Source organism: Canis lupus, chromosome 29, assembly GCF_048164855.1.
Source record: "Canis lupus baileyi chromosome 29, mCanLup2.hap1, whole genome shotgun sequence".
Taxonomy (NCBI): domain Eukaryota; kingdom Metazoa; phylum Chordata; class Mammalia; order Carnivora; family Canidae; genus Canis; species Canis lupus.
In genome coordinates, this window is record NC_132866.1 from 34975834 (window position 1) to 34999105 (window position 23272).

General features: G+C 38.7%; 1 protein-coding gene across 3 annotated transcripts in view; it reads right to left on the bottom strand.

The window, feature by feature from the left end:
- Positions 1–12783: 12783 nt before the first annotated feature.
- Positions 12784–23272, bottom strand: part of TNKS2 (tankyrase 2) — a 68286-nt gene continuing 57797 nt past the window's right edge. Inside the window, exons 24-27 of one of the 3 annotated variants that reach the window (XM_072806130.1) lie at positions 22375–22480; positions 19030–19216; positions 15925–16081; positions 12784–15070 (exon numbers count right to left, since the gene is read on the bottom strand). In XM_072806130.1, the coding sequence (XP_072662231.1) occupies positions 15008–15070; positions 15925–16081; positions 19030–19216; positions 22375–22480 (513 nt within the window). In that variant the 3' untranslated portion in view covers positions 12784–15007. Of the gene's footprint in view, positions 15071–15924; positions 16082–16754; positions 17057–19029; positions 19217–22374; positions 22481–23272 lie in introns of those variants that run through there. The other 2 variants (XM_072806131.1, XM_072806132.1) reach the window with 2 other exon arrangements.

A 23272-nucleotide genomic window follows, 5' to 3' on the forward strand; every position in this document is an offset into this window, starting at 1 on the left:
TATAGGGTTCAAACTCACAATCCTGAGATCAAGTTGCATGCTCCATCTACTGAACCAGCCAGGCACCCAAGATTTTGTTTCATTTTATTTATTTTCTTTGGGGGAGAGAAGATAGAGGGAAGGAAGAGAATCTTTTTTTAAAAAAATATTTTATTTAATTAAAAAAATATTTGAGATAGAGAAAGAACAAGTGGGAGGGAGAATCTCAAGCAGATTCCACACTAACAACAGAGCCTGCCGTGGGGCTTGATCCCATGACCACAAGATCATGACCTGAGCCCAAATGAAGAGACAGGCAGTTAACCAACTGCACCACCCAGTGGCCCCTTGCTTATTTATTTTACTTTTATTTTTTAAATTTTATTTATTTATTCATGAGAGACACACACACACACAGAGGCAGAGACACAGGCAGAGGGAGAAGCAGGCTCCATGCAGGGAACCGGATGTGGGACTCGATCCTGGGACTCCAGGATCAGGCCCTGGGGCTGAAGGTAGATGCTCAACCACTGAGCCACCCAGGGATCCCTGTTTATTTTAGAGAGAGAGCCCAACATGGAGCTTGATCTCCCGACCCTGAGATCATGACATGAGCTGAAATCAAGAGCTGGATGCTTAATCAACTGAACCACCCAGGAAACCCGAAAGATTTTATTTTTTAAAGTAATTTCTGCACCCAACATGGGGCTAGAAATCATAACCCCAAAGTTGAGTCACATGCTCTTCCCACTGAGCCAGCCAGGCACCCCACTTGTAATTTATTTTAGAATATCATGGAAAGTAAGCATTTAACTTAATTTAAAATTTCCCCAATCACTTCTATTAGAACTGTAATTATTTCCCTCACTGATTTGAAATATCATTTTTTGTTTCAATAATGTTCATTCTCTTCTTGCAATAATAGCACATATTTAATTAATAATTATAGACTTAGAAAATCCATTAGCCTAATATAATTTCCTGTAGTCTTTCAGTGTCAGGCTAAATTAAGGGGGGGAGGAGTCTTTAATACTTCGTCTTGTTTGTGGGGCACATACTGGTTCATGCACGCTGTGCCCCAAAGTAAAACACATTACTCTGGCAAATGCAACCTAAGTTACTTTATTATTTATGATGGAACATTATGCAGTCATTAAAAATAAGCTTTTCTGAAAAAAGATATTTAATAACACGGGAAAGTGCTTTGATAACAATATTAAAAGAAAAGATTGTCAAACAATAACGTCTGGCTTTGTTAAAACAAAAACAGTTACTTATCTACGTGTATAGAAGACAGGTTGTAAATAAATATAACCAAAATGTTAATGGTTAGCTATTTCTAAGAAATGGGATACTGGGTGATTTTCACTTGCTATATTTTTCAGCCTTTTCCAAATTTTCTACAATGAATGTGGTTTGTTGTTACAATCAGAACAATCAGTGACTGGAATGATGTGCGTGGATGTTTTTAAGGCCCACCCTCAGAGCTTGTCAGGGCAGTTGGAAGTCAATCCCACCCCAGGGAAGAGATGAGCTTTCTCTCCATGGGGAGTCCTGGACGGATAGCTAGCCCTGAAAGGGGGTGCATTTACCTCTTCAGTTCAGTCCTTTTGATTGGGAGATGCTGCCATTAGCCGATGTTAAATGCCAAATAACATCATCTGGAATCTCATGGTCACCCTTTGTGTTGTTGCCAGCTGGGAGAGGGGAGTATGGTGTCACCTCCTACTCGCCCTCTCCACACCCCACTCAGGAGGGCTGGGAAGGCACAATAGCCCTGTATCAGGGCGCTATGCAAATGCAGGCATGTCTCCAACCCTCTAATCCTATCAGAAATGCTTAGGGTGTTAATTTGACGATCTTTCACAGCTCATAAATCGACTTGAGGGCAAAGCCAAGCTGCCAGACGCCATCAAGCAAAACTCCTTCTGAGGCTGGCAGTTTCAGTAAAGCGGTCAGGATCATGCCTCAATAAAGTCCAATAAAGAGCTTTGTATGTGGGGCACTGGAAAGCAGCTTCTCACATTTGGATACAATGGAACAAACCAGTGGGAAATGTGAATGTCTGATTATCCGGACTGGTGGTCTCCTCTCTGCTCCGCCTGCCCACTGAGCCATGGATCCTCATTCATTCACGATGCTTTGCACGCAGATGGATCTATCTTGCTCCTGAACAATTGCCTGCAAAGACTCCTGTCGGATTAGTTTATTTAATCCTTGTCTATAAATACAAATTGACTATATTCGCTTCCACTGGAATCTGCTAGCCTTTTTATATTAAAATCTATTAAACTTCAGCCAGGTCATTTCTGCCTAGATTCATTCTCCCTTTATTCAGTGGTCAGAACAGAAAACATTCTTTTCTTCCTGGGACAGAATACTCCCCCAGAAGAGTTCCCACTCTTCCCTCCTGACAAATAGGGTTGAAACTGCCAACAGAAATCAGTTTCAACTTCTGGATTACAGCTTCATCACAGCTTCACCAGAATCCATCTGTTCTTCCAGCTGGTCAGTTGAAAATTCAGTTGATTAGAGATCCTAAGTAAAAACGCCCTTTCCAGCATCTGTTTCAAGAAGAGAGGCACTGATGGCACGTTTGGACTAGTTTTCTGCCTTGAGCGACACAAAGCTCCTCTGCCTGAATCTGTATGCTGAGGTGGGGAGCAGTGCTGGCTCCAGGAGAGACACGCAGCAATAACTACCCATGATTGGAGACTGAAGTACCAGAAAACTCAGAGACTTGCCCATTCTGCATCTCTGTATGCTTCAGGCAACAAATGGCATTCCCACAGAGTCTGGAGAAAAGACTACAGCTTGCCAGCTTGCCAAGAGCACTTCCAAGGTTGAGAACACAGACGAAAGGGAATCTGAAAAGATTTATCAGCCTTAGCCATGGGCAAGTTTAACTCTTGGCTCTATTCCCTTATCTGAAAGATAATCTATGTAGGATTATCTGGCTCAGAGTGTAAGGATTTAATACAAGGTAACTGGGATTACTGCTATTATTGTTTAAAAATTATAATTAACAGTACATTCGCGCTGGCAGTGAATTCGATAAGTAACTGTCATTATGATTGTTACCACTGGTAATGCCATTATTAGCTATTACTCTCTCCATATAATGTAAGTAGACTTTAGAAGAACTGAGTGAAGAATGTATAAACCCACTCACTCACCAAGTATTTATTGTCATCTACGTGCCAGGCACTGTTCTAGGCATTGGGCTACATCACTGTAATCATCCTTGTGAAGTTTATCTTTCAGTGAGGGGAGATGGGCAATATTTTTTTTTTAAATTTTTATTTATTTATGATAGTCAGAGAGAGAGAGAGAGAGAGAGAGAGAGGCAGAGACACAGGCAGAGGGAGAAGCAGGCTCCACGCACCGGGAGCCCGACGTGGGATTCGATCCCGGGTCTCCAGGATCGCGCCCTGGGCCAAAGGCAGGCGCCAAACCGCTGCGCCACCCAGGGATCCCGAGATGGGCAATATATATAATAAGTACACTATACTGAATTTAGAACCTATTAAACATAATAGGAAAAATAGAGCAGGTTAAGGAGGATTGGAGTGAGATGGGGAAGAGGAAGGATGCAATGAAATTCAAAATAAGGTAGCTGTGGAAAGCTTTCCTGAGAAGGTGACGTTTGAACAATAAGGAAGTAGGGGGATAAATTATGGGGAACGCTGGGGGCAGCATGCCTGCCTGTTCAGAAGGCTGAAATGGCCAGGGCTAGAGTGGGAAATGGTGACACAGGGGTGGCACAGGCAAGTCATGTATGTTGATGCATTTAAAGGACTTCATCTTTTTATTATTTTATTTTATTTTTTAAAAGATTTTATTTATTCATGAGAGAGAGAGAGAGAGAGAGAGGCAGAGACACAGGCAGAGGGAGAAGCAGGCTCCACACAGGCTCCTGGGCTGAAGGCGGCGCTAAACCGCTGAGCCACCTGAGCTGCCCATCTTTTTATTTTTTATAAGATTTTATTTATTTATTCATGAGAGACAGAGAGAGGCAGAGACAGAGGGAGAAGCAGGCTCCCCGTGAGGAGCCCGATATGGGACTCGATTCCAGGACCCCGGGATCGAGGGGTCACGCCCTGAGCTGAAGGCAGACGCTCAACTGCTGAGCCACTCAGGAGGCCCAAGACTTCACCTTTTTAAGTGAAGAGGGGAGTCACAGCAGAATTCTGAGCAAGAGGCATGACAGTTTGATTTATGCTTCAACAGGATTTTTCTGGTTCCTGAGCTGAAAATAGACTATAGAATTTAATAAAAAAAAAAAAAAAAAAGACTATGAGATCTGGAAGTGGGGGGGATGGTGGTGGGCAAGGGTGAATGTGGGCTGTGAGGAAAAGATGACTCCAAGGTTTGTTTTGAACTGAAGAATGGAGAGGCCATGGACTCCAAGAGAAGGCCTGAAGACAGAGCAGGCTTGGGGGAACTTCTCAGTTGTTTTGGTTACCGTTTTGCAGACTGAGTGCTTGAAAGAACCCTAGATATTACCTAACTTAATCTCATTTAAAAACAAAACAAGAACAGAAAAAAAAAATATTTTGTAATCTCTCCACCCAATACAGGGCTCAAACTTAGAACCCTGAGATCAGGAGTCTTATGCCCTACCAACTAAACCGGCCAGGCGTCCCTAAGGGAATTATTTTTAAATGAGTCCACATAGGGGCACCTGGGTGACTCAGTCTGTTAAGCATCTGCCTTCAGCTCAGGTCACGAACGCAGGGTCCTGGGATGGAGCCCTGTGTTGTGGGGAGGGTTCCCTGCTCAGTGGGGAGCCTGCTCTCTCCTTCTCAAATAAAATCTTAAAAAAAAAACAACAACTTGAGTCCACATTGTACAGGTTTTTAAGTGCAATGAATACAAAATGGAAAGTTAGCCTTCATTTCCATCTGTAGATCTCTTCCTCAGATGACTGTTAACCATCTGTTTGCTATGTATTCCGTCTCTACCCCTGGAGATAGTCTGGGCAAACAAGCCTGTATGTTGTTTCTCCTCTTTTTTTTTTTTTTTTTAACAATGGTAACTGATTATACACACTTCTGAATCTTGCTTCACCCCCTACTCCCCTCTCTAATAATCTGTCTTGATCAGTACACATAGGACTGGCTCATTCTTTTCATGACTCCAGACTTTCTGGTGTATGGATGCATTACAATTTATTTAACCAGTTCCCTGTTGATAGAAGTGCTACTTCTGTCTTTTCAAATAAGACTGTGATGTATTTTCTTATCATGGGTCCTTTGAGTGAAAAATTTGGGCAAATATTACTGTTTTCCTTTTCGAGGCTGTTTTTCAACAATACAAGAGAGGTACTCTCCTCCACCAGGTGTGATAGGTAGCTGTACTGCACCCGTTGGATGGTACTGGCCGTTAAATATCAACATACTTCCATACCCACTGGTAACAAGCTGCTGCCCCAAACCCGAGTGCTCCACTTGGATATCTCAGCTCCAGTTTCTCCACTGCTCCCACTCCAATTAAAGGACTGACATCAGGCAGATGAGGGAGTCTTTAGAGTCTGTTCTGATTGACCAGTGCCAGGGTGTTAAATATTTTTAGTATCACTCTTTGATCTTTGGTAACTGAGGTGGAAAATGGTATCACAGTATATGGAGAAGTTGTATTTCTCTTCTTTAAATGCCATTTTTATGTCCTTTTCTGTATATTCATTTTATGTTGGGTTGTTGTTTTGGTTTTCGGGAGTTTATGTTAAAGAGAATCAATTCTTTGCTGTACATATTGCAAATATTCGTCAGTCTGCCATTTGTCTTTTTGTTGCAGACAGTTGGAAGCTGGATTTATCCATCCTTTCATTCATAGCTTCTGGGTTTTGTGTTACATCATCAGAAAGCTGTTTTCTGTGCCCAGATTAGTAACATTGTTCTGCTTTTTTTCTTTTAATTTGGTCTTTTCATTTTCTATCATAATGTATTTTTTAAAAAATTTTTATTTATTCATAAGAGACACACAGAGAGAGGCAGAGACATAGGCAAAGGGAGAAGCAGGCTCCATGCAGGAAGACCAATGTGGGACTTGATCCGGACACTCTGGGATCATGTCTTGAGCCAAAGGCAGATGCTCAACCGCTGAGCCAGCCAGGTGTCCCTATCATATTTTACTCACCTGAAATATTCTGGTGTAAGGAATAAGGCTTGGGTCTAACTTTATTTTTCCCAGATGAATGCTCAGTTATTGCAAGACCATTATGTTTCCCATGTTTCCAACAATTTCATAACATACCACCTTTATCACATACTCTGGATTGTGAGATCACTTCTAGGTTCTCTCTTCCACTCCACTGATTAGCTCATGTGTCAGGATTACTGTTTTATTAATAGTTTGAAAATACTTGTAATACATGATATGGCTAGTAGTCCTTCAGTATTTTTTTCTTAGATTTTTAGAAAAATATTTTATTTATTTGAGAGTGGGAGGGGGGCCCGAGGAAGAGAAACAGACTCCACGCGGAGCCCAACTCGGCTTGATCTCAGGACCCTGAAATCATGAACTGAGATGAAATCAGGAGTCAGGTGCTCAACCCACTGAGCCACGCAGGTGCCTCTTAGATATTTTTTTTTTAATAAGAATCCTTGTATATTCATTTTTCTGTGGTAGCTTTAGAATCAGTTTGGTTTTCCACTCCATCAAAAAGTTGACTTGTAAACAAATACTGTGTAATTTCACTTATACATGGAATCTAAAAAACAAGTGAATAAACAAAAAGCAAAAACAGACCCATAGAGGACAAACTGATGGTTGCAGGAGGAGGTGGGGGGATGGGCAAAGCAGGTGAAAGGGAATGGGGGACGACTCCAGTTACAGAATGAATAAGTCACCAGTACAAAGGTAGAGCATACGGAATATAGTCGATTGTACGTTAAGTGTGATAGATGGTATCTACACATGTGGTGTGCATGGCACAAGCTGACTTGTGTAATCACTGCTGTACACCTGAAACTAATGTTTACATCGTGTGTCAACTATGTTTCAATAAAAAAAAAAAGGCTTGATATGTTATTATGTCATGGTAAATTTATACATTAATCTAGGGAGAAACAAAATCTTTATAATATTGAATCTTTCTAAGAATAGCCCATATGGTATTCTTTTTGTGCTTATTTTGCCTCTAAGTAGCATTAAATATTTTTTAGGTATTATATATATTTTATTACAAATGGAGTATTTCCTTCCATTTCATCTCACAACTGCCTTTATACAAATAGGAAATCTACTACTTTCTGCTTATTTTGTACCTAACTCATCTTACTGAATTTTCTTACTGTAACAGTTTTTTCAGTTTTCTTTTTTCAGATACCGACTTTAAGTAAAGTTTTCTTGTCTCCTGTACCATTTTTAACATATTTCCTTCTCTTGGCTAATAGTATCAGTTAGCTCCTTTAGAAGAGTGCTAACTAGTGATAATGGACTGGTTCTTGATTGATGTTTCTCCCATAAGCAGGAGGCTAGTTTTTGCTTAAATATAAAATTGACTGAAATACATATTATATGCAGTTTTTAATATAGTCTAAGTCCTTTGCCCTTTGTATGTGTTGCAAATATTTTCACTTTATGACTTGCCTCTTTATTTTCTTTACAGAGGTTATTAAACAGATGTTCTTAATTTTAATATAGCTAAATTCATCATTCTTTTAGGGCTAGCATTCTTTAAAGCTCAGTTAAAAGTTCTTTCATCATTCCAAGTCAGAAAGTCTTTCATAGTTTCTTCTAAACATTTAACATACTTTGCTTTTCATATGTGAGTACTACATAAAAATACATTTACAATTTTTGTATATGCATCCAAATAGATGTCATATAGAGAACCAGCTGTTCATTAACTGTTGAAAAGGTCCTCCTTTTCACATTATCAGTAATGCTATCTCTTGTGTATATAAAAATCTCATCTATACTCTGTTCAGTTGCATATATGAACTTATTCCTGCACCAATACTACATTTAGTTGCTACAGCATTAATTCTATTCTTGATTTCTTGATCTCCCCCGCCACACACACACCCCGAGCATCTAGCCTATTAGCCCTTTACAGGTATTTCCCACTTACCCTAGGTTCTGTTATTGCTTTTGGGGAAAAAAGTGCAGTTTGTCTGTTTTTTGAATTTCTATGGGAGTGTTCACTTTCTCTTTAAAATTTTTATTTTTATTTATGATAGTCACAGAGAGAGAGAGAGAGAGAGAGAGAGAGGCAGAGACAGGCAGAGGGAGAAGCAGGCTCCATGCACCGGGAGCCCGACGTGGGATTTGATCCCGGGTCTCCAGGATCGCGCCCTGGGTCAAAGGCAGGCGCCAAACCGCTGCGCCACCCAGGGATCCCTCACTTTCTTTTTAAATCCTTTTTTCACCTTTACAATTTGATCTCCACCTTTAATAATTATCCTTAAGAACTTAATACGCACACTTAACAAACTCTGAAGTTCATCAACATTTTAAAGTTTCTCCTATCTTCCATATCATCAAGTAGTACATTCCACCTTGTTTTTTTATTAAAATTTTTTTTTATTGGAATTCAATTTGCCAACATATAGTATAACACCCAGTGCTCAACCCGCCAAGTGCCCCCCTCAGTGCCCATCACCTAGTCACCCCAACCCCCCACCCCCACCTCCCCTTCCACTACCCCTTGTTCATTTCCCAGAGTTAAGTGTCTCTCATGTTTTGTCACCCTCACTGATATTTTCACTCATTTTTCTCTCCACCTTGTTTTTTTTTAAATTTTTATTTATTTATGATACTCACAGAGAGAGAGAGAGAGGCAGAGACATAGGCAGAGGGAGAAGCAGGCTCCATGCACTGGGAGCCCGACGTGGGATTCAATCCCGGGTCTCCAGGATCGCGCCCTGGGCCAAAGGCAGGCGCTAAACCGCTGCGCCACCCAGGGATCCCTCCACCTTGTTTTTAAAACCTCAAATCAACTTTTTACTTTCACAGTATTTTTTTTAAAGATTTTATTTATTTATTCATGAGACACACAGAGAGACAGGCAGAGACACAGGCAGAGGGAGAAGCAGGCTCCATGACGGGAGCCCAATGTGGGACTCGATTTCAGGACCCCAGGATCATGCCCTGGGCCGAAGGCAGGTGCTAAACTGCTGAGCCACCCAGGGATCCCCACTTCCACAATATTTTTATAGACGCCTATTATAGTGTTTCATTTAAATAGATAAAATAGCCGTGATACAAAATTCAAAAGGAATAAAAGGATATACAGTGAAGGGACACCTGGGTGGCTGTCAGTTAAGCATCTGCCTTCAGCTCAGGTCATGATCTTAGAGTCTTGGGATTGAGCCCTGTGTCAGGCTCCCTGCTAGCTGGGAATCCGCTTTTCCCTCTCCCTCTGTTCCCTGCCCCCATACCGCTCATGCTTGCTCTTGCTCAAATAAATAAATAAAGTCTTAAAAAAAAAGAGAGAGAGATATACTGTGAAAAATCTTTAACACCTCTGTCCCCCCTGGCACCTCAGGTGTCTTCCCCCAACAGTTCATGTGTTTCCTGGAGGTATTTTATATATAAAGCAGCAAATGCATATTGTATTTTTTCCTTTTATATAACAGTAGAATATCGTATGTATTGGTAAACCTCGTTTTTTTCTTGCCTTTTTCATGTTATGTCTTGAAGATTATTCTCTACCAGTTAATAAAAAATGTATTGTTTTTACATGAGTATTTCAGTTTATCAGTTTCTTCATTCACCCTGCTTCTTGCATCTAAGTCCTTCCTTCTATTTTTTTAAATTCAGACAGAGAGAGAGAGAGGCAGAGACACAGGCAGAGGGAGAAGCAGGCTCCATGCAGGAAGCCTGACGTGGGACTTGATCCCGGGTCCCCAGGATCACACCCTGGGCTGCAGGTGGCGCTAAATCGCTGCGCCACTGGGGCTGCCCTAAGTCCTTCCTTCTAAACTCAACTTCTTTCCTAAAGAAAAATCTTATGTTCTTTCAGCAAAATCTGAAAACGTTTTTTTCATCCTCCTTTTTAAAGATTTTTTTAAAAAAAGATTTTATTTATTCATTCATGAGAGACACAGAGACATAGGCAGAAGGAGAAGCAGGCTCCGCTGCGCCACCCAGGGATCCCAATCTATGTGCTTTTATCAGTAATTTTCAAACTAAGATTCTAGGGCATCTAAAGATTTACATACTTTAGATTTTGATTTTTAAAGATTTTATTTGAACACTGAAGGGATCAGTGGCTAATGATTCTTACTGTTTTAAAATTCTATGTCTTTGTGACAAGTGAGAACACTCAACCACTAGTCCTAAAGCATTCCAGGAAACAGTAATATTAGTTACAACAGGGCAGAGCCTGGGTGGCTCAGCGGTTTAGCGCCGCTTTTGGCCAAGGGCGTGATCCTGGAGACCAGGGATCAGGTTCCATGTTGGGCTCCCAGCATGGAGCCTGCTTCTCCCTCTACTTGTGTCTCTGCCCCCCTCTCTGTGTGTCTCTCATGAATAAATAAAATCTTAAAAAAAAAATCAGTTACAATAACCAGTTATTGCCAGGTACAGAATTTAGTGACACATTCAGAAAATCATTCAGTTCTCTCAACGACCCTAGGAGATGAGTACTATAAAGGTTATATAATTTAAGAGGCCACGGGATCCCTGGGTGGCGCAGCGGTTTGGCGCCTGCCTTTGGCCCAGGGCGCGATCCTGGAGACCCGGGATCGAGTCCCACGTCGGGCTTCCGGTGCATGGAGCCTGCTTCTCCCTCTGCCTGTGTCTCTGCCTCTCTCTCTCTCTCACTGTGTGCCTATCATAAATAAATAAAAAATTAAAAAAAAAAAAAAAAAGAGGCCACACGGTGAAGGACAGAGCAAAATTCAAATCTAGATCTGACTCAAGAGCCCGATCAATTACTATATATTCACTCAACAAAAATTTGCTGAGGAAGTATTATGTGCTAAGTGAAGGGTATGGGGTTAACAAAAAACAGATGTTTTTCCTATTTCAAATTATCTGTGAGGGGCCAGATTTTTCTTCCTCTTAACTTCCAATTTGTTGCAGACCAATATTTTTGTTAAAGCAATTAAGAACACTGTAGCAATGTCAAATTGCTATAAAAGTTTCCTCTCAATTTTGTTTTCATCTCTCCATGGGCTGGTACCAAATAGTATGCAGACCAGCTCCCCCTGCAGGATGCTTCTTTGTGGCACTGCTCCACTGGCTGACAGTGGGGCGGGGGACTTTGTACAGATTTGTGTAACGGGGATGACAAGTGTGCGTGGATGACAAAGTAGAAAGATACTTCTGACAATGATGGCTTCTTTGTGGGGAGCAAGAATCTTCTAAAAGGGTGTCATTGAAACCAATATTACACTGTATGTTAACTAAAATTTAAATAAAAATTTGAGGAAAAAAAAGTATAATTAAGTATTTTAGGTCACAGTGTGCCTAAGCTAGTATTTATGAAAAGGAGGTGGTGGAGGGGTGGTGGTGTAGATGGAGCAGATAGAAAAGGCCATATTGCAGTCTAACTTTGTAAAAATCTGACCATTCAGGACATCTGGTTGGCTTAGTCAGTTAGAGTTCATGTCATGATCTCAGGTCCTGGGATCAAGCTCTGTGTTGGGTTCCCTGCTCATCAGGGAGCCTGTATCTCCCTCTAGCCTCTTCCCCCCCACTTGTGTTCTCTCTCTCTCTCAGATAAATAAAATCTTAAAAAAAAATGTTGAAAAAAATCTGACCATTCTCCTGGTGAAGATTGGGTACTACTACTACTACTACTACTTGCTTCCTCTAGTTCTCTAACAGGACAGGACAGTAAGTAAAGGACCAGTCAGGAATACTAATCATAAAAGTTTATGGAAATTTATTTACATGTTTTCTTTCCTCACTACCATGCAAACAATTGGATATCAGACAATGAAATGCTTAGGAACTAGCAAGCAAACACTTTAATAGTATCCTAACTGAAGCAGTAAGATAAAAGTTGCTGAAAAGTCTTTCAAAACCAAATGACGCGGCAGCCCCAGTGGCCTAGCGGTTTAGCACCGCCTTTGGCCTGGGGTGTGATCCTGGAGACCCGGGATCGAGTCCCACATCGGGCTCCCTGCATGGAGCCTGCTTTCCCCTCTGCCAGTGTCTCTGCCTCTCTTTCTCTGTCTGTCATGAATAAATAAATAAAATCTTAAAAAAAAAAAAAAAGCCAAATGACTCCTGGGTTATTTGCACCATTATTTTATCATGGAAAGCAGAGAATTGGTCACACACCCACACAAACACTGAAACTTAAATCTAAAATACAGACATTACTATATTTCCTTTTAAGAGAAACAAATACCAACTGCTTTAAGATTTTAAAATTTATAAAGATTTATTTCAGGGGCACCTGGCTGGCTCAGTCGGTAGAGAATGCAATTCTTGATCTCGAGGTCATGAGTTCAAGCTCCAGGCTGGATCAAGAGCTTACTTAAAAAACAAACAAATAAAAGAAACAAAACAAAACAAAACAAAAATTCAAGAAGACAGATTTCCCATTCCCAGGAATGAGCTTTAAGGTTTGCCAAAAGTTGTACTGGACTGATTAAACGTCTGAAACCATTTTAAAACTACTTCCAAAAAAAAAAAAAAAAAAAACTACTTCCATCTTAAAGCATCTGAGTAGGTTATGGTGATAACATTCAAAATTTCAAACTTTAAACTGCACTCTATCACTGTTAGACTCAGAACTACATTGTTTTCCTGCAATTGTGGTTTATTGTAATCTTAATCCATTTTCTCAAAGAACATTCAACACATTTATACTATTCCAGTAATTACCATGCTACCCAGAAAAACAAATAAACACTTTATTAAGAATTAAATGAGGGTATGGAATGTGATACAAGTAAGACACCCAAGATGGATATAATAGTACTATTCACACACAAAGTTAAATCTCACTTCAAAAAAAAAAAAAAATCACAAGACAAAAAAAAAAGCAATTCCATCATTATAAAGTAAGATATTTCATGCAAAAACTCCAAAAAATTACCAATGACCCCCCCCAAACCCCCCAAATTGCCAACAAACAAAAAGCTATCTGAAAATGTTGCCATGCTAACATATTAACCACAATGTAATCATTCATAGGAAAACAACACAGTAATTAAGCAATGGATTAGATGAAACAACACAGGCTGCAGTATCATAGTAAACTCAGGGATCTCAATGACTTTACGTGATAAGCAATTCCAGATTCACTTATAGGGGGAGTGGTATGGGCTCAATGTTGAGAGATAAGGTATGTAAATGTAAACTCCATTAACTCATCTCATTATCTTCTAATTATAAAATCTGGAAGCTTCCAGAATCTGAAAAATTATATAAAATTTGGCATACTTCATTTGCATTCCAAGAAATTACTTTAGGATCAAAACTGCAATTATTAGAAAGCTGTATAAAAGCACTTCAATATCAGAAATTAACCTGTGAAACATGATTTTCTAGCACTTTATGTACAAGTTACTGAAAAGAGCCAGATAATTTAGAGATGGAATAAAAATGTAAAACAAAAGTGAACTGGTACAGAGAGGGAAGGGGAACATTCTCACAGAGACTTAAGTCAATAAAAATCTTGCCTTGCCTCCTGAGGCAGTTAAAGTCAACAAACAGGCTGCCAAGCTATAATTCATGTCTCTGTGCCCAGAAGCTTTAGCCTATTTCATGGAAAAGATAGTTTTCCATTAAAAAACAGGAATGGTATTTTATGGGACAGCATTCCCCTCGACAGCTGCCCAACAAGCCTGTCACTATGTAGTGCACACATTAAGCATATTTCCAAGTGACTTGTGAATGTCACGATGAGGCTACCCAGGACCAGGAAGCACCATGTCACAGCACCTGCCCATTCAAATGACCTGGAGAGAACTGGGACACCTACATTTATTTCATGGTTCTGGGTTCAGCTTACCTATGGTATATAGATTGGCTGTAACAGTGACACCAAGGAAAAAGAACAAGAAAAAAATACTTAGGACAAAAAAATGGCCCACTACCATTCACTCCCCCCACTCCCTCTAGATTTAGGGTAATTAGAACAGATTGGAAAATTATTCAGTATTACCCTTTTACCTCTGAAATGTAACTTCCTATTTACACTCCATGAAAAGAACACCATAATTGCTCAGTGGCAGGATTTAGCCTCTAAAACACCGAAGCACTTGCTCTAATTTTCACAAAACGAAATGAGAAAATTTTCCGATGTGAAACCTAGAGTTTGAGGACAGTAAAGAAGTGTCTTTACTAATCAGGATGTTCATAGAGGTCTTTGGAATGTGTCTTATACATACAAAGTTATCACAAATTGAATCCCCAGAGTATTCATGAAATAAGTTCTTCAGTGGGAAAGATTTCTAATGAGATAAATGCTTTTCCATCAGTAAATTAAATCTGATAAATCAGTTTTTCCCAACTGACAAAGTCTTTGCTAATAGCTCAACGAGCCTCTGGAATCAAATGTAAAGATCACTCAACCATGATGATGCAAGATGAAGTACAGATGTGCAGTACATATGAAAAAATGTGTAAACTGCTACAGTTCTAAAACAGTAGATTTATATTACAAAGCAATGTAAATAAATATTGGGCTAGTACAAAAGCTCTTATTTACAGTTTTACAAATGAAATTGTATTCAGTGTAAATGCTGTGTTTTAAAGAACACAGTACTGTATTAGTAAAATGAGTTCGGTTGAGGGGATTACAGTTTCTGTTAGAATCAATGCATAACACATAAAAGATTCAAGTTAACTTTGTTTATAATTTAGTACAGACAAACCCAGTTTAACCTGGAATGGCATCTGTTAAAGTGCTGAAAAACAGGAAATATTTAGAAAACAAACACTGTACACTATTAAAGCTTTATCAAGTCAGAATGTTAAACTTCTTTCACATTTTTTATCCTTTTGTCACAGGCTTGTGGACAAGATGATATTTCTCAGCAAAGGAGTAAAACTTAAGAGGCCACCAACTGCTTAGATGATTTTAGGTTCAGTGGACTTAGCTTCCTAAAACAACTATTTATCCATCAACCATACCTTCAGGCCTCATAATCTGGTAAGTAATTAAATATTCAGGATAAGCCTGGAAGAGAAAGATTAATTTAAATATTGGTAAACAAATTTTTGGAAGGTGATTTTACCACAAAGATTCCTAATCTTTACAGAAGAGGTTCTAAATTGGCGTGTGGATCAGAATCAACTAAGGGCATTTTCTCAAAATAGCCTTACCTTGTACTCCAATCCCTTTGGCTCTAAATCAGCAGGTCTAGGATGGTTACTAAACATGTGTTTGTTTTGAATAACTGAGGTGATCCTGCTACATATCATCAGTTCAGAACACTGCTCTAGAGATGCTTTTGACTGGCTCTGTGTCACTAAGAGCAAGAGGGAATTTCTGTATGCTTCTCTGTTACAGGCTATTAAATAAAGGATTCTGATTAATTATATTTTACAGAAGGTAAAAAGCAGAAAAAAGGTCAACTATAATTGGCAAAATCTGATTAAAGGCTGTAAGATATAATATTCTATCAGTGATATTTTCCCAGTTTTGATAATTTTAAGAGAATGTCCTTGTTTTTGGGAAATACACACTGAAGCATTTAAGGCTACACAAGCCTACAACTTCCTCCCAAGCAGTTAAGGAAAAAAAAAATCCGTATTCACACACACAAGAGAGAGTGAGAAGATGTGAACATGAGGAAAATTTGCATAAAGAGTATAAGGGAATTCGCTATTATTTTTGTACTTTTCTGTAAATCTAAAATTATTTCCAAATATAAGTAAAAAAAAAAACCCCACAACTCAGTTATTAAGGCAGTATGTAAAAAAAAAAAGAAAAAAAGGCAGTATGTGTTGTCAATTTAAGAGATGAGTAAGAAGGGGTTAAAATAGGGCTCTACATAATTTCTGAAGATGAACAAATAAAAACTAAATTACCTGTTCTCCTCTGTAAATAACATATTCAGCTAATGCTAGACCATTTACGCTGGGTCGACCAGTGACTGAGTGATGTCCTGGCGGAGAATGTGCCATTTTCATTGCACTGAACTGCAGGAAAGACTTTCCTAAGGTTACCCGGCAAAAGAGCAGCTGCCTATAACGTGAAAAGGAAAAGATCTCCCTAATGACAAGGCAGTACATGGCAGTTTTATTTCTGTACACTGTGTAAGTTTTTAAAAATCTATTTATACATAAACACAATTATTTTTGTCATTTCATCCTTAAAAGAACTTTGTAAGAATGTCTTGTACTACTCTAATGAATTTGCCACTTTAATTCTTATTTTAACTATATAAACTGAAAATTAACTACCTTATAGAGATGGATGCTCTGCTATCTTGTTTGTACCCAGCAAAAGCACAAACCACAGCCCAAGTGGGAAGAAGGAATTTTAAGGGGCTCCCATAAAGTAGCTTGCAAAGCTGGACATTTATCCAACTAAATGGATAAATCTAGTTGATTCCACCTTCAAAATATATTTGAAATTCATTCTCTTAATTCTATTGCTACCTTTGGTTCAAATCACCAAAATTTTCACTTGGATGGGAACAATGGCCTCCAAACTTCTCTTCCTATTTCTCCTCTAATTCCTAGCTAAATTGTTTTCCATCCAAGCAACAGTTATTTAGAAAAAAACAACCCAACACATAAAACATTAATCAAATCACGTCACTTTTCTGCTTAAAACCTTGTAAAGGCTTGTATGTGGAAGAAAACCCACATAAAACCCAAATTCCTTACAATGGTTCCAAATTCTCTAATCTTACCTTGTGTTCATCGTGCATCAGGAACATTAATTTTCTTTCTTCACACAGGCCGACTTTCTTAACCCCATAGCCCTCATAAACACTGTTTCCTTTACCATAGAGAATGGTATTCATTGTCATTCTTCAACTGGTTAACACTCATTTCTTTAGGTTTCAGCTGACATGTTGGTTCTATTTGAAGAACTTCCCTTCCCAGAAGTTTAAGTAGAATACTCTCCCAATCTCCTTTGGCCTATGGCTGTCCTTCCTTATTTCCAATGAAACTTTTTTTTTTTTAATTACTTCATGGTTTCTCTTTTTTGCTTTTTAGAGGAGAAAAGGAGATTTTGGTGAACCAGTTGATTCTGTTCTCCAAAGAAGAAAGGTCATCTAAACTTTTTTATTCTTATTTTTTTTAACTTTTTTATTCTTAATATGCCTGCTGGAAACCTTAGCATTTCTAATAGATTTCTATTATAGTCACAATCAGTGCTGTGATAATCCAAATACAAAGGTCTTAAGTTAATAAGCTTATTTCCAGAAAATCAACCATTCTGTTCTAAAGACAGTTTACAAGAGGTACTAAAATACTGCTTATTATAATCACAACTATTTTAACTAAGAGTTAAAGAGGTCAAGTGCTCGGAACTTTTACCTACAGATACTAAAGCAGCAGAGTTCAATTTATAGAATCTCAAGAAATTATAAGCTTTTAACCTGTCCAATTAATTTATGATCTAAAACAGAAGTAGACGGGAGTTCATGTTCAAAAAGGCTGACTTTAGGCACCTGCACAAGTCTAAGTTAAAGGGGAAAACAACAAGAGTAATATACAAACAGACCTTGTTTTTCTCCAGGGCTACAGTTCTTTACCTTGGTAACCTTTCAAAATCAGCTGGGAAGACTTAAAAAATCCTAATATCCAGATCAATTATAAGAGAATCTCTGAGGGTGGGACATAGGGCAGCAGTTTTCAAAGCTCCCCAGGTAATTCCAATGTGTCACTAAGGCTGAGACTACGGCTCTAGGGCTTTCTTCCAGATCAGTGATCAGAAATATCAGTATCACCTGAGAACTTAGTAGAAATTCAAGTTCTGGGGCTTCATCTCAGACCTACTAAATCAGCAATCGAGTAGGTAGGGCTTAGGAATCTGTTTTAGCAAGCCCTCTTAGTGATTCTCATCTTTGCTAATGTTTGATGAAGACTGCTCTAGATTTTTATTAGCAGTGCCCTAACTATAGAATAAATCTCAATATTAATTTTACTCAATTTTTTAAATGGCAAAAGATAATTTATATTTACCTATGAGGAGTTTATTAATTAGGGGCAAATTACCTGAATGATTTTAACAACGGGGTTATTAGATCAGGGTAACTAAAAGTGGGGAAAAACATGCTTTTTAAAAGGGATTGATGTGTTTCATTAAACTTTTCAAGTGGTAATATCACAAATTGAGGATTAGGATCATATCACAATGGAAGAGAGACTCCTGGGACGCCTGGGTGGCTCAGGGGTTGAACGTCTGCCTTCAGCTCAGGGAGTGATCCTGGAGACCAGGGATCGAGTCCCACATCAGGCTCCCTGCATGGAGCCTGCGTCTCCCTCTGCCTATGTCTCTCATGAATAAATAAATAAAATCTTAAAAAAAAAAAAAAGAGAGAGAGACTCCTGCATGCATTGCTACGAAATAATTAGGCTTGTCAAGTAATGCTGTTGTACATTCATATATATATTATATATAAACACTTTATATATAATATATATATAAACACTTTTTTTTTTTTTTTGAATAATGGGGGTAGGTAGAGGGCGAGGGAGACAGAGAATCTTAAGCAGGCTCCACAGCATGGAGCCTGACCCGGGGCTTGATCTCACAACCCTGAAATCATGACTTAAGCCAAAATCAAGAGTCAGATGCTTAACCAACTGAGCCACGTAGGTGCCCCTTGAATACGACATTTTTAAAGAGTCCACAGTCCTATAATATTTAAGGCCCATGATAAAATCTCTCATGCCTAATGATATTTTTTACTACATACATATTCTTTAAAGCAGCAGGTGTTCTAATGCTTAAATGTTATATAGGTCAAGTGCTCAGAACTGTGCTTGGCCCATAGAGATTATTTAATAAATACTAGCTATTATTACAACTGGTGAAAGGCCAAAAGCAAGCTGAAACATGCCTAGCTTGGATCCCTAAAATTGTCCAAGATGATGCCTTTCTCCTCAAATATAAAACCAGTTCCTATAAAATAAAATTCTTATCAAAATAAGTAAGAACAAGTAATCTCTTACCTGTGGCAAACATAACAAGATCTGTCTTTGTGAACTGGACACCCAGTACCTCCTCCAATTCCATAGACATACTGATTGCTTTTGGAAGAGTTTTCAGCAAAATAAATCCCAGCTCCAAACATGCCACCTATGTAGGCATGTCTTTCATCGAAGCCTTTGTGGATAATTGCATTCACAAAGGGAGATCCTAAAATACATGTAGATGGGTAACAATTTAAAAAAAAATTTTTTTTAAAGATTTTACTTATGTATATGAGAGAGAGAGAGAGAGAGAGAGAGAGAGAGAGAGGCAGAGACACAGGCAGAGGGAGAAGCAAGCTCCAAGCTGGGAGCCCGATGTGGGACTCAATCCCGGGACTACAGGATCATGCCCTGGGCCAAAGGCAGGTGCCAAACCACTGAGCCACCCAAGGAGCCCCTAAAATTATTTTAGAAGAAAAATAAATGAAATCCTTTTTGAAGTGCAATTCTTAAACATACACACACGACCACCACAATAAAGAATATAAAAAAAAACAAGGATAACAAGTTAACTGTCAGCTAGCTTAAGCTTTTAGAATAACTACTTTAGAAGCACTATTTCTAATAAGGTGGTGGATCAGATGCCAAAAAGGAAGACACATACAAATCCAACTAGAAAAAAGATCATTTGAAATATCAATGCCAAAGTTACCAAATTCTAGACCCCAAATCCATACAAATCCAGAACCAAGAGTCTCATAATACACCTCATATAGCAAGGCTGAATGCAATTAAGTCTTAAAATGACACTCATGTCTGTGTACATTTTCTAGATATTAAAAGTGGCCAAAGTGGTCTTTTCATGTTCATACTTTCTCTCTCTCTTTTTAAGATTTATTTATTTGAGGGGGGTGGGGAAAGCAGGAATGTCAGTGTGGGAGCAGGTGTGTGTGGTGGTAGTGGGGGCATGAGATGGGCAGGGGGAGAGGGAGTCTTTTTTTGGGGGGGGGGGGAGAGTGAGTCTTAAGCAGACTCTGCACAGAGCCCTACACGGGGCTTGATTTCACCACCCTGAGGTCACAAACTGAGCCAAAACCAAGAGTGGAATACTTAACTCACTGTGCCACCAAGGTACCCTTGTTCATTCTCTTTTTTATACCTCTCTTCTCCCTTCCTTCCACTTCTCTGCTTTTCATCGCATCACACCAGATTCTATCTGAAAAAGTGCATTCTTCCATTCTCTGCACACTGACTACTTTCTCCCCTCTTCCTTGCATGTGTGACAAGGAGAGCTTAGCCAATGGGTAGGAGGTAGCCAAGGGAACCAGGCCAGAGAGTAGGGTGATGGCTCTGGGAAAAGCCAGTATCATAGTTAACTGAGCCATCAAGCCCAGTGTCCCTATTCATAAAGGGACAGGAAAATGCACTGAATTCCACTTTACAGAAATACTGAATAGAATCATTTCTTTGAATTAATTTGGAAAAAACAAAATAACTTATACTATAAAATAGAAAAAAAATTCACTATAGCCATCAAGTCAGTACATAAATAATATACTCTGGGCCAAGGGGTTATCAAAATGATTTTTTTTTAATTTTTATTTATTTATGATAGTCACAGAGAGAGAGAGAGAGAGAGAGAGAGAGAGAGAGAGGCAGAGACACAGGCAGAGGGAGAAGCAGGCTCCATGCACCGGGAGCCTGATGTGGGATTCGATCCAGGGTCTCCAGGATCACGCCCTGGGCCAAAGGCAGGCGCCAAACCGCTGCGCCACCCAGGGATCCCTCAAAATGATTTTTTAAGTTTCAGAATGAGAAATACCATTTAGATATTATGCACCAATTCAGTCTGCTATAAGCCATTCTTTCAGGGGATTGTGAAATTTAAATGCTGTGTTTTTAGCCTTTTTTTTTTTTTTAATATTTTATTTATTTATTCACGAGAGACACAGAGACGCAGAGGGAGAAGCAGGTTCCCTGCAGGGAGCCTGATGTGGGACTCAATCCTAGGACTTTGGGATCATGACCTGAGCCAAAGGCAGACGCTCAACCACTGAGCCACCCAGGTACCCCTAAATGCTGTGTTTTATAGAAGTGTACAGGTCTCTAAAGTTTTCTGCAATCAAGGCCAACTGGAAAAACAGATGGAAGCGACTATGTGCTTGAAGACTTGATGAACACTCTATTAATATCTATATTCATCTTTGCTATAAATTTCAAAGATGAGGGGTGCCTGGGTGGCTCAATCAGTTACACATCCAACTCTTGATCTTAACTCAGATCTTGGGTCTTGGGGTTGTGGGTTGAGGGTCCACAGTGAGCTTCCGATGGGCATGGAGACTACTTAGAAAAAAAAAAGGCAGACAGACCAATCAACATATATTAGTTTGCAATATATATATATATATATATATAAAATCAGAAAATTTCAAGAATAAATAATGGTGCTCTCAATTCTACAGAAGTTCTCAGAAAGTTCCCTAGGTCAATGACAATGGCTCTTTTTTTAAAAAAAGAATTTATTTTTAAATTTTTTAAAAGTAATCTCCACCCCTAAAATGGGGCTTGAACTCATAAAACCAAGATGTACAATGGCACGCTCAATCACCTGAGTCAGCCAGGCACTTCTGACAATGGCTCTTTTAACAGAATGACGTTAAATGTAGTTTTGACACTCAGAATTAAAGGCAGAATAGGATGTGTATGGTCTTCTGAGGTGATTTTCAGACCTCATTTCATCTTACTTTATTTATTAATTTTTTTTTTGGAGAGAGAATCTTTTTTTTTTTTAGAAAGAGAGAATCTTAAGCAGACTCCACACTCAGTGCAGGCAGAGCCCAACGCAGAGCTTGATCTCCTAAGATCCTGACCTGAGCCAAAAATCAAGAGTCAGATGCTTAACTGACTGAGCCACCCAGGCACCCCTCAGACCTTAATTTCAATTCAATCAATTAGTTAAAAGTAAAGCACACCATTTTTCAGAGTGATCATATGCAAAATCTATATAAAGAAAAAAGGAAAATATTAAGTCAACATTCCCATTTCTGTACTTTGCCCTTATTGTAATCCCATTTATAAACAATCCATTACATTTGTAAAATATACAAATTCAAAAGAGGTTGGAAATACAAATATAAATGTAACATTTATAGAAATATTTATTTTTTTAAAAAATGGCATGAGAAATATACAGACTCATTATTTCATATGTGACAAAAAAATTATGTAGAAGAGGATGGTGGTAGGGTAGGGTAAGAATCTTTTTTTTTTTTTTTTAAAGTAGGCTCCATACCTAATGTATGATTTGAACTCAGAACCCTGAGACGAAGAGTGGCATGCTCTACCTACTGAGCTAGCATGTGTCCTGGGGAAAAGGAATCTTACCATGAAATAGCATTCTTTCATTTGCATGGTTGTGGTTTTCTTCAGAAACTTCTTTTCTCCTGTGTGTATATCTTTCCCATAATTTCTTGTTACAAACTTTCTGAATCTATAAAGAGATCAGAATAATCAAAATCTTTATGTCATAATTACTTACCTATTTGTTCATCTTAGCCAAAATGGGCCACATAGCCTGTAGAGAGGCAAAACTTTTTTCTGAAATGTAAACTATGTTTTATTTTAGTCAACTAAAAATACTTGGTCTCAAATATAAAGTTAGAAATATAGCTACATGTGGAAGTCAAAAATGTCCATGAGAAAAAAAGCTACTTATTGCCTTAAGTGAAGGTCAAGAGTACCATTAATTGACTAAAATACTCCCATTCTAATTTAGAATTATTACTAAAACATCTCCAAATCAGTATGTTAAGTTCTGTATGTAAGTATTTAGAAGAGAACAATATCATTCACCTCACACTGCTTTATCTGGCACACCAAAAAACACCATTCTAACACATACACAAAGAGACACACTACTACTCCCTCTACCCTTCCCTAAGCCTCCAATTCCTAAAGTTTTTGTCTTGAGAAGAGTTAAAGATGGATGTTGGTATCATTTGGAGTATTCCTAGGATCAAAATTCACAATCCTAGAGCTGTTTCTTGGCTGTGTTTAAAGGTGTTACAGCCCCCTGCTGGTCCCAGAGCACATCGGAGGGAGTGGTTTTAGTCTTGCCTGAAAAAAACTGAAAATACTGCCACAGATGTAATCAAGGAACTCAACTGACAGAGATCTCATTTATGTTAAAAAAAAAAAAAAGTTTTATCATTGAAAAATTAAATATTGCATTAAAATCTTTACAGAGAAAAGTGCTTTTTGTTTTTTTGTTTTTTTTAAGATT